Genomic DNA, 11566 nt, shown 5'->3' with positions numbered 1-11566 from the left:
GTCCGGACGCCTCGCTGCTTCCTCCAGCAGCCAGGGCGCGAGGGCAGGGACTGCGGGGGTTCCCAGCCAGGACCCGGAAAGCGGGTTGCTTGCCTCCGGGAGGTGTGGTCCTCGCCCCAGGCTCCTCCCATTGTTCTTGGCTAGGCTGGCGGCCCGCGTGGACTACCACTCCCAGGGTGCCGCGGTCTCGGGCCCCGAGATCCCGAGGCCCTGGGAAATGCAGTTCGCGGCTGCTGGAGGCGTGGGCTGGAGAAGGAGCGGTGGAAAGCACAGTCTCGGTTCCAGGAGCGACCCGGCGACGGTTCGGCACGGCGTGGACGGAAGACGCCGGAGAGGCCGCGGTCTCGGGGTCAGTGTGCTCCAGGAGAGTAAGCGGGTGGCCGAGAGCAAGGTCGGAGCACGCGTTCCTCTCCCACCCTGGGCCGAGTGCGCCCAGATCAGACTCCTCACGCCGTGGATTGCAGTGGAAAGGGCGAGTGACTTGCGGTCGCACAACCCCCACCAGCCCAGGACCTGCCGCAAGGTGGGTACCCGGACACCGAGCCCTCACGGCCGGCTGCCTCCGGGGCAGGACGGGGCGCCTTGGGGATGGAGGAAGTGTCTACTCCGCTGGACCACCAGAGGCCGCTACAGGACAAGGGGGCGTGGGCGGGGGTGTGCACAGACTAAACTCGGCTTTCTAGTCCTGAAGGGAGAACACAGGAAACTCTTTATTATGCTGATGCGATCGGCAATCCTCCTACTGTTAACCTTCGCTCCTGCACACTTCAGTGCCCTCACCCTGTAGGGCTCGCTGGCCTGGGCTTCTGCGACCCGCGATCGTCCGGGAGAGGGCACTCGGCGCCCTTTCTGGAGCGGAATTTGCTAGGCCGCTGTAGCAGCGGTGCCAGGTCAGAAGCCGAGCCGGCCGGCTTTTCGTTAATTGGACTCTTGGCTAAGACGCTACAGATACCCTGTCAGGTGGTGGAGGAAGGGGTACAACAGAGAGAGGTCGAGGGCCGGGACGGTCTCGAGGAGGAGTAGAGGAAGGTGGAGCGGATGGTCCATCCGGGCGGGAGTTGGCTAGGCGAGTGGCCGCGCATGTGCGCTTGCATGGAGGCCAGGCTGGGACAGCCGGCCCCGCACAGGGGGCAGCGGTACGGAGCAGCCCCGTGCGTCCGCAGGTGCTTGGTCATGGCCGAGAAGTCCCGGGAGCGCTGAGGACAAAGGCTACAGGAGAAGGGCTTCTCTCCTAGGGGTGAAGGGGAAGCCGGTCAAGGAAGGAAGAAGGGGACAAAAGCTGGCCAAGTTAGGGGGTACATCGGGCCACGGGAAGAGGGGATTGCGCAGGAACTGGGCACGCAGGAGGGAAGTCCGGAGCGGAGTTGGAAAGAAAGCCGATAGTTCACACAGGGTAGGGTCCCCATACCTGTGTGGACTCGGTAGTGCGTCTCCATCTGATGCTTGAGTGAAAACCTCTTTCCACAGACAGAGCACGCATAGGGCCGAGATCGAGCAGGAGGGGCCCGGGGAAGGTGCGGGCGAGGTGGGTAGCCTGCCTTGCCCTCATCACCTGCACAGGTTGCAAGCACACCTGTGGGGACAGAGAAGGCAAAGGAGGGCAGGGCCAGGGACCCAGCGCCAAATCACTGTACCATTCAGGCAAGACATCAAGGGCTACAGTGGGGCTGAGGCGCGAGTTCCTCTACCCAACTCACCTGTGTGCTCCTGATCAGACTCTTCCACCTCCCCAGGGCTGAGCTGTGTGGGGCCCTGGGGGAGGGAACCTAGAGGGAACAGAGGGAGGTAGGTGGGGGCCCTGCTCAGGCTGGACTCCTGGGCCCCACCCCAGAGAAGAGACCATGTTGCACGTGTATGCAGGACAGCTCGGGTCTTACCTGGGGTGGGGCTGGAGGAGGCCAACTGGTTCTGGCTCCAGAGCCCTTTGGGGGCATTTAGGGACAGTGGGATCCTGGGATGGGGTGGGGAAGAGTTACAGCCTTGGCTAAACCTGGGAGCCTGGCCCCTTGCTGAAGAGGGGGTGACCCAAGACCTCCCAGGGGCTGGGCTTTGGCATGCCCTGTGGTAGCAGCTTCTTGTCCCATCCCCAGCTCAGGAACTGTGCAGTAGAGATCCGGTGCCCTTCCACCCAGCAGGGCTGCCCCTCCTGGGCCATGCCCTCCCAGCCTGGAGAGAGAGCACTAGGCCCTCCACTCACCTGTGGTCCTGCCAGGCTCCAGTGGTGGGGGCACTGTGGGAGAAGGGAGTGCCATATCTAGGCGGCACCAGCAGGATGCTCCACAGGGCAGGCTGGCCCCCCACCACCCAAGGGGCCTCAGCCCTCCAGGGATTGGGGGTGACGCTGGTTTGGGGGAAGCCTGCTGAGGGAGAGGGGCCAGGGAGCTCCCATAGACTTTCCTCGGAGCCCCCTGGATTCTCCCTCACCCACATGAGCACTCCTTGCTTCCCATCTGCTCCTCTGTGGCCAACAGGGGCTTGGAGGCGGTTCTCCTTTGACCTCCTCTGCTCCGCCTGAGCCTCCTCCGTTGTTCCTGCCTTCTTGGAGCTGCCTCTTGCTGGTGCCTGCTTGTGCAATGCCTGTTCTCTCCCACCAGTTCGAGAAGCCTGCTCTGGTTTCTGCTTCTCTCTAGGGTCCCCCAGTTCTCTCTCAGGATTCCGTGAGGGTTTTTCTGGCTCCTCCTGGTATTTCTTCAGGCCTGGATCTGGCTCTTTAGCCCTGTCTCCTCGAGCCCTTTGGCATGCCTCTTCCAGGGACTGTACCCCCAAGGCCCTGGCCGCCTCCTCAAGGGGTCCTAGCTCCTCAGGCCGCAGTTCTACACTCTCCCCATACACAAAGTGCAGGAGCTGGGCAAAGGTGGAAGTGCCGATGCCTTCTCCCAGAGCCCACTGGCCCCTGCGGCCCAGCTGCTGGCTGACACCTGCTAGCACCAGACTGTGGGCGGGGAACTCCTGGCTCCCTACAGTGATCAGGGTATCACATAGTGCTGGCCGGAGCCTGGCTGCTAGCTGTACCAGCCGATCAGAGCCATAGGGGCTGGGCAGTCTTATGGGGGGCAGGGACATTGTGCCTTGCTTGGGAACCAGTCTCAGAGGCTCTAAGAGAAAGGCCACAGTGTGAGGTCCATGGTTGAAAGGGGAGGGAGGAACATCTCATCTCAAGCCTGTGGATGTGAGGGGAGAGAGTGTGAGTTGGTGGTCCTAGATCAGAGCCCTCTGTCCTGAGTAAGCAAATAGAGTAACCCAAGAGAGGATTGGAGCTTATCCAGAATCATAATGGGTAGGCATGGTGGCGAGAGAATGGAAATTAGACCAAATTCAGGACTTACAGAGCAAGGGTCAGGCAGTTAACAGAAATATCTAGTAGTGGGTTTAAGACAGGCATACAGGCCATCTGCCAGTTAGCAGTCTGTGACGTCAAAGATAGCAGATACTGCCACTTCTGCTTCTCCAACTCCCTCCGCAGGGAAACACCTCTGTGCAAGCCAGGCTTTCCTCATTCCAGAGAAGAGGATCACCACAAAACCCAGTCAACCCTGGCACTAAGGCATGGAGCATGACACTGTCACAGGAGAGCTTAGAGAGCTAGTGGGTCCTCCCCCACAAGCCCATTGAACCGGAAAGGCAGAGAGAGCAGCATGATAGGGAACCTGGCTGCAGAAGCGAAGGCACTAAGGCATCTGGCAATCATCATCCTGAAGCTGAAGGTTCTAGAACACATCCTCAGGGAAGGAATCAGACATTCCCATCCAGAGAATGAGGAAAACAGGTGCAGAAGCCGCAGGAGAGGACCTTCCAATGATGGAGAGAGGTTTTGGAGAATGAACCCCTGAGGAAATGGGAGGAAGGGATATGGGACCTGGAGATAGGGAGGCTGTTTCTGCTCAAGATTCGGATAAGGAGATGGTTTAATTTGTTTTTCATTAGACACAAAGTGAAGACTAGGAAGACCACACCCAACAAGGCAGGAGTTTCTCACACATCAAAACCACTGCATTGAGCTGGGAACCCAGATACCAAGAGAATCAGAACCCAAATGTCTTAGCACCCAGCAGGTAGAGTCCTAGGGGCAGGCTCCCTGAGCAGGGGCCCTTGTGGGAGGGAGGGCTCCAGGTTGGCAGGGAGGGGACAGAAAGAGAGTTGTGATGGGAAGAAAGCCTCACTCACCGCTTGTAGCTTGCTCCAGGACACCGCATGCTCTGAACTGCTGTTGGGGCTCCTGGGGCCCCCCTGGAGCTAGCCCCGCCCCTGACCTCACAGGCCTCCATTGGATGTCCCAAGTATCAGTCTGCCAACATCCCCCCGAGGGGTGGGGTTTTCTAACCCTGCCTCTGCCTTCTGCCTGCAGGAGAGACCACCCCCTCTGCTTCCAGAACGCACACATTCTACCCCTAGCCTCCTGTCTCCTCACTTCATCTGTGAACGCCTAGAGTCAAAGAAGTGTAACTGTGGCAGCAAGGACCTTGGAGTCATCAGACCTGCCTTTGAATTTAATCTCTGCCATTTACTAGTTGAGTCACATTGGGCAGGTCACTTCTTTGGGCCTCAGTAACGTCATGCATGAACTAGGGATAATCTCTGCTTACCTCATTTGGAGGTGGGGGTGAAGATGAAGTGACATGACGAATATGAGCGTGGTTTGTAAGTACACAGTAACATTTAGTGGTGTGGTGGTTTCTTAGAGATGACAGCAGAGCGCACAGCTGTTTCTGCTACCCCAGAAGGAAAAAGGACTGAAACATTTGGATCCCAAGAATAGGGTGGAGGAGCCAGAAGCTGGCCTCCTCCCTCTCCCTGACCTGGTACGGGGAAGCCTCACTTGCTGGTTGGGAATGACCCCTGTCACCTGGGGGGGCTGGGTGTGTGAGTGACTCAGATCCTCCCATCAAGCTCTGAAAGGGGCAACCCCAGGAAGGACCTGTGGTGGTCTTCGAAGTGAAAACCTCCTTTTCTTGGGTGGATGACAAATGTCATTTCTCTGAAATCAGGACTTGGGTTTCTTTCACTTCCTGCCCAAGGGGTCAAGGTCCCCGGAGGTTTCCCCTCTCTTCACACTTGAGCACTGTTTAATATCTAGGGAAGGGATGAGGTCTGAGAGGCTCAAGTTTCTTTTTCTGTTTGTCATTATTCTGTTATCCCTGATGCTATAGCAGAATTTTCATTTATCCAACAAATGTTGATGACACATTTATTTTGAGACGGGGTCTTCCTCAGTTGCCCAGTGGTAGGATCACAGCCCACTGCAGCCTTGGCTTCCTGGGCTCACATAATCCTCCCACCTCCGCCTCCTGAGTAGCTGGGACTACAGCTTTGAGCCACCATGCCTAGCTAATTTTTAATTTTTGGTAGAGGCAGGGGTCTCACTATGTTACCTAGGCTGCTCTTGAACTCTTTGGCTCAAATGATCCTCCTGCCTTGGCCTCCCAAAGTGCTGGGATTACAGGCGTGAGCCACGGTGTCCAGCATATAAAGCACTGATGATATGTGCCTGGCATATCATATACACAGCAAATGATGGAAAATAAACAAGTCAGGCACTGGTAGGCTGCTCTGGTTCCCCATAGGCTTCTCTTAAGGGAGGAGAATCTAAGAGTCCTGGTCCCCTCCTAGACCCAAATATTGTCTCTGACTCCCATTTCTCCCTTTGACTCCAGGACCTCCAAATGTTGAGAGCAACCTCCCACTCTCCAGGCCCACCACGCCTTCCCTCTTATTCTAGCATGGGTGTGGGCGGGTGTTAACCCTTCCTAGATCAGACAGGGTGTGTCAATGGGTGAGGCTGGCGGAGGGGCAACGGGGTGGTGAGAGGAGAAGATGAGTCAGAATGAAAGGGAAAATGCAAATGTGAGAGCCGTGTTCATCTGCTACTCTGAAAGTTAAGTATTTTCCATTTCTAAGCTTTCTAATTCCTCACACCACCACACCCAGGGACTTGTTAGACACCCATATAAAAGACACAAAGCATCAATCCCTCTGATATGTAGGGGCGCAGAGGGAAACACCCTTCCTCCAACACAGAAATAGAGTCCCTCAAGACAAGGAAGAAGTGTGGAAAGCCCTGAGGGACCAGCCCCCCAGGATAGAGGAAGGATATAGGGGTCTGGATAGTTACATCGTCACCCATCTGAGTTTGGCCTCCTGGCTTCCCAGCCCCATGTCATGTGCCTGTGACTCAGCTCCCCCACTGGTTTGCTCTTTGTTCGAGAGAGTTGGAGATTGCTCAAAGGGCAGTATCCTGTGTAAGCCAAATGTAGTACCCAGGGAGCATCAGTGGGCTTTCGGGGAACCTAAAAGCGGGGAGGGGCAAGGGGACTCCCCTTTCAGTGAACAAAAGCCCTCAATGATGGGGAACCCCACCTAAGGATATCCCCTTAGAGACGGCCTCCTTTCAGTTATCTCCAGGGCCCTCTGCACTGCAGCCCCTATGCTGATGACACTCAGCCCTTCTCTACCCTCTCCCTGCGTTCTTGACAGTGTAACCCAGGCCATCCTGCACACTGCGCACAGATAGCAGAAGCAGACAGCACTTTGACTTGGAAGAGTAGGGACACTGCTGGTGCTGTTCTGATGTTGACATTGTTTTGTTTGCTTTATGAAGTAGAATCATGTTCTGTCACCCAAGCTGGAGTACAGTGTTACCATCTTAGCTCACTGCAACCTCTGCCTCTGGGTTCAAGTGATTCTTGTGTCGCAGCCTCCCAGGTAGCTGGGATTATAGGCAACACACCATTATGGGTGACACACCATCACACCTGGCTAATTATTGTATTTTTAGTAGAGATGGGGTTTTACCATGTTGGCCAGGCTGGTCTCGAACTCCTAGCCTCAGATGATCCACTGCTGGCATGAGCAGCAGGTCTCCTGACCTGTTGTTGCTGTTCTTTATTTTTTATTTTTTTTGAGGTGGAGTCTCACTCTGTCACAGAGGCTGGAATGCAGTGGTGTGATCTCAGCTCACTGAATCTGTCTCCTGGATTTTTTTTTTTTTTTTTTTTGAGATGGAGTTTCGCTCTTGTTACCCAGGCTGGAGTGCAATGGCTTGATCTCGGCTCACCGCAACCTCAGCCTCCTGGGTCCAGGCAATTCTCCTGCCTCAGCCTCCCGAGTAGCTGGGATTACAGGCACGCGCCACTGTGCCCAGCTAATTTTTTTGTATTTTTAGTAGAGACGGGGTTTCACCATGTTGACCAGGATGGTCTATGAACTCTTGACCTCGTGATCCACCCACGTCAGCCTCCCAAAGTGCTGGGATTACAGGCGTGAGCCACCGCGCCCGGCCTCTCTCCTGGATTTAAGTGATTCTCCTGCCTCAGCCTCCCAAAGTGCTGGGATTACAGCCGGGAGCCACTGTGCCCAGCCCTGATGCTGTTCTTAAAAATGTTCCCCCTCCCTAGACTCGAAAGCCTTCCCCACTTTCCTCTTTCTGGGCTAACTTGGTAGGAATCATCTGCAGTTGTCGCTCTGGGAAGAGCAAGGAAACAACGGGTTATGTGGACACAAGTCTGTGTCCTACCAGACGGTAGAGTGGGAAGAGATTAGGTAGGGCATGATTGGAAGGGCAGTGTGTGAGAAAAGAAGATATGATATCTGCCTCTCAGCCCTTTTTAATATTCATTACTTTTTTTTTTTTGAGACAGAGTTTCACTCTTGTTGCCCAGGCTGGAGTGCAATGGTGCCGTCTCAGGTCACTGCAACCTCCACCTCTTACGTTCAAGTGATTCTTCTGCCTCTGCCTCCCAAGTAGCTGGGATTACAGGCATCTGCCACCATGCCTGGCTAAGTTTTTGTATTTTTAGTAGAAGTGGGTTTTCACCATGTTGACCAGAGTGGTCTTGAACTCCTGATGTCAGGTGATCCACCCACCTGGGCCTCCCAAAGTGCTGGGATTACAGGCGTGAGCCACTGTGCCCAGCCTAATACTCCTATTACTGAATAAAATTTGAAATCTGATTTTTTTTTTTTTTTGAGACAGAGTCTCTCTCTGTCACCCAGGCTGGAGTGCAGTTGTACAATCTCGGGTCACTGCAACCTCCACCTCCTGGGTTCAAGTGATTCTCCTGCCTCAGCCTCCTGAGTAGCTGGGATTATAGGTTTGCACCACCACGCCTGGCTAATTTTTTGTGTTTTTAGAAGAGATGGGGTTTTGGTTGGGTGTGGTGACTCATGCCTGTAATCCCAGCACTTTGGGAGGCCAAGGGGGGTAGATTGCAAGGTCTGGAGTTCGAGACAAGCCTGGCCAATATGGTGAAACCCCATCTCTACTAAAAATACAAAAATTGGCCGGGCGTGGTGGCTCACGCCTGTAATCCAAGCACTTTGGAGGCCAAGGCGGGTGGACCACCTGAGGTCGGGAGTTCAAGACCAGCCTGACCAACATGGTGAAACACCATCTTTATTAAAAAAATAATAAAAAAGAAAAAAAATACAAAAATTAGCTGGGCATGGTGGCAGGTGCCTATAGTCCCAGCTACTCGGGAGGCTGAGGCAAAAGAATCACTTGGATCCAGGAGGCAGAGGTTGCAATGAGCCAAGACTGTCCCACTACACTCCAGCATGGGTAACAGAGTGAGACTCTGTCTCAAAAAAAAGGGGAGGGGTTCACCATGCTGGCCAGGCTGGTCTTGAACTCCTGACCTTGTAATTTGCCCACCTTGGCCTCCCAGAGTGCTGGGATTACAGGCATGTGCCACCGTGCCCAGCCTGAAATCTGGTATTTCTTATTCTTACTGATGGGCTTGACCAGTGGGACACTGATGGGTAAATGTGCAAGGGGCTCGGGGCACAGCCTGGCTGCAAAGTCAGAGCTTCCCAGAAATCCTTGTATCATGAGTTTCTTCAGGCACAACTGAGCTTGATGTAAGAATGCCAACACAGCAACACAAATACCAATTCTCCTTAAATATTGTAATTCAAATCAAACCATTAGAATAGGCCAATGAGAGGGATGATCATTTGTTTTGTGAAAAAGTTCTCCCTCCATTTCACTTATTCTAAATATCAAGTCCTCTTTGCAAGCCAAGTTGAATAAGATTCAATTTAGAAAAGTTCTGTGAACTCACCACTCTTCCCGTGAACCCATCTCTTTCCACAACTTAGGGTGGTTAAATTCCCCACAGCATTTTATATAGATTAAGAGTGATTATCCAAATCTTACATAAACTTTAAAGATGTTCACTCTTTCTAGTTAAGTACATCCAAGACTTCCAGAAAGGAGACACCACGAGGAGTGAATTAGTTCCCTTTTTCCCTTAAATCTGTCCTCTATATGACCCAAGAACCAGATATAATCATGCCCAGGTGAGCTGAATCTAGATCATAGCGACCCCCTCATCGCACACCTTTGAGGATTAACTGGAAAAGAAACTAGACTAGAAGTCAGAAAACAGGTTCAGCTGCATCCATTCACAATGAATGGCCCTTTTATGCTTTTTTTTTTTGAGGAGTTTTGCTCATGTTGCCCAGGCTGGAGTGCAATGGTGCAATCTCGGGTCACTGCAACCTCTGTCTCCCGGGTTCAAGCGATTCTCTTCAGCCTCCCGAGTAGCTGGGATTTCAGGCATGCACCACTATGCCTGGTTAATTTCGTATTTTTAGTAGAGACTGGGTTTCTCCATGTTGGCCAGGCTGGTCTCAAACTCCTGACCTCAAATGATCTGCCTGCCTCAGCCTCCCAAAGTGCTGGGATTACAGGCATAAGCCACCGTACCCAGCCCCTACATAACCTTTGGAGAGCCACAGTCCTCTTCTTTCAATCACTAGATTGAGGCTCAGTCCAGAGACCCCTGATAACCTCTCATTGTCCAGAGGCCATACCTCAGGGCCCATGACCCCATGCAGAGCTAAGGGCCTCCAACTTCCCCACAACACCCTTCCAACTCAGGCTGGCCTCGGGGGCCATGGACCAACTCGGAGGGCAAGCTGGCTTGGCCTCTGCCAATCCTAGGCCTAAAGGTGGCCAGGAGGCCGCATTTCCAGCCTCTGGAAGGCAGAGGAAAGCCCCAAGGGCTAAAGCCCTTAACCTGCACTTCCCAGTCCTCACCGCGGCCACTCAAGCCCCCATGCCCCAGCTTTCCCTGGGCCCGGCCCAAGCCCAAAGGAGTAAAGTAAGAAAAACCATGGCACTCACCCGCCCAGCCCGTTCCTTCTTCTCTTTCAGCCTCACGCACACTCAGGACGGCTCAAGCCCGAATGGCCGTTAAAAGTGTGGAGTGCAGCGAGGCCAGGGGCGCGAGGCCCCAGCATGTGATCACTCCTGGATCCTGAGGCAGACGCTGATTGGCTCCCGCTCGGGCCGCACTCTGCAGCTCAGGCCCGCTGCGAGCGCGGGGCAGCCTGGGAGGCACCTAGGACAGCACCACTCCCGCGCGGACCCGCAGCTGATTGGCTGTGATGGGGCAGGGCCTTGAGTCTTATTGGTCCATGGACTTAGGCTTCAGGCTTCTTAGGCTGAGATTTCATTGATCGCCAGCCCGGCCCCAGAGTTGATCGGCAGCGGAGTCTGTCCTTCCTCACTCTCTCCAGGAAAACACTGGACGCTGATCCTCCTTCACCTGAACAGCTTTGGAGGCTCCCTCAGCGGGTGCTCAGGAATACCACTGTCTTTTTTTTTTTTTTTTTTTTGAGATGAAGTCTCATTGTGTGGTCTCGACTCACTGCAACCTCCGCCTCCTGGGTTCAAGCGATTCCCCTGCCTCAGGCTCCCAAGTAGCTGGGACTACAGGCGCCTGCAACCACGCCGGGATAATTTTTGTATTTTTAGTAGAGATGGGGTTTCACCATGTTAGCAGGATAGTCTCGATCTCTTGACCTCGTGTTCTGCCTTCCTCGGCCTCCCAAAGTGCTGGGATTACAGGCGTGAGTCACCGCGCCCGGTCTTCTTTTTGTAAAAAAATTTTCATTTTTATTTTACGAACAGGGTCTCCTGTTGCTGGTGCTGGAGTGCAATGGAGCAATCATAGCTCACTGCAGCCTTGAACTCCTGGGCTCAAACAATCCTCCTGCCTGGGCCTCCAAAAATTCTGGGACTACAACCGTGAGCCACCATGCCTGACCTGCCTTTCTTGCTTCTAATTTTCCACCCTGAATAGCTCCCATTTGCAAACTCTCACCTTTCTCTCAACCCTCTATAATCTGTGAAGTGTGTAGGGGATGTGTAGGCTGCCACCACACCTGATTGGCTGTGAGGCCTTTAAGAGCCAGCCAAATCCAGGCACGGTGGCTCATGCCCATAATCCCAGCGCTTTGGGAGGCCCAGGTGGTAATAGGATCGCTTGAGCCCAGGAGGTTGAGGCTAAAATGAGCTATAATCATGCCACTGCATGGCACCTGGGTGACACAGTGAGACCCTGTCTTTAATAAATCAATAAAATAAAATAGGCCAAACGCGGTGGCTCATGCCTGTAATCCCAACATTTTGAGAGGCCAAGGCAGGCGGATCACGAGGTCAGAAGATCGAGACCATCCTGGCCAACATGGTGAAACTTTCTCTCTACTAAAAATACAAAAATTATCTGAGGGTGGTGGCGCGTGCCTGTAGTCCCAGCTCCTCAAGAGGCTGAGGCAAGAGAAT

The 11566-nt window shown here is 54.0% G+C and overlaps 1 protein-coding gene across 5 annotated transcripts; it reads right to left on the bottom strand.

Annotated features, from left to right (window-relative positions):
• Positions 1-676: 676 nt before the first annotated feature.
• ZBTB32 (zinc finger and BTB domain containing 32) lies at positions 677-10167 on the bottom strand. 5 transcript variants are annotated; one of them, XM_035286411.3, is made up of 6 exons: positions 10124-10167; positions 2198-3161; positions 1878-1951; positions 1698-1766; positions 1409-1573; positions 677-1231 (listed from the first exon to the last, which is right to left on the bottom strand). In XM_035286411.3, exons 2-6 carry the CDS (start codon positions 3061-3063, stop codon positions 957-959), a joined length of 1449 nt encoding a protein of 482 aa, XP_035142302.1. In that variant the 5' UTR covers positions 3064-3161; positions 10124-10167; the 3' UTR covers positions 677-956. The 5 variants fall into 5 exon arrangements, with proteins under 5 accessions (XP_035142302.1, XP_035142303.1, XP_054106283.1 ...); XM_035286412.3 differs by lacking the exon at positions 10124-10167 and adding an exon at positions 4584-4699; XM_054250308.2 differs by lacking the exon at positions 10124-10167 and adding an exon at positions 4165-4198.
• Between the last annotated feature and the right edge of the window lie 1399 nt (positions 10168-11566).

The sequence above is a fragment of the Callithrix jacchus genome, chromosome 22 (genome assembly GCF_049354715.1).
Source record: "Callithrix jacchus isolate 240 chromosome 22, calJac240_pri, whole genome shotgun sequence".
Lineage (NCBI taxonomy): Eukaryota > Metazoa > Chordata > Mammalia > Primates > Cebidae > Callithrix > Callithrix jacchus.
Note: the sequence above shows the minus strand (reverse complement) of the source record. Positions and strands in the feature narration are given on the sequence as shown.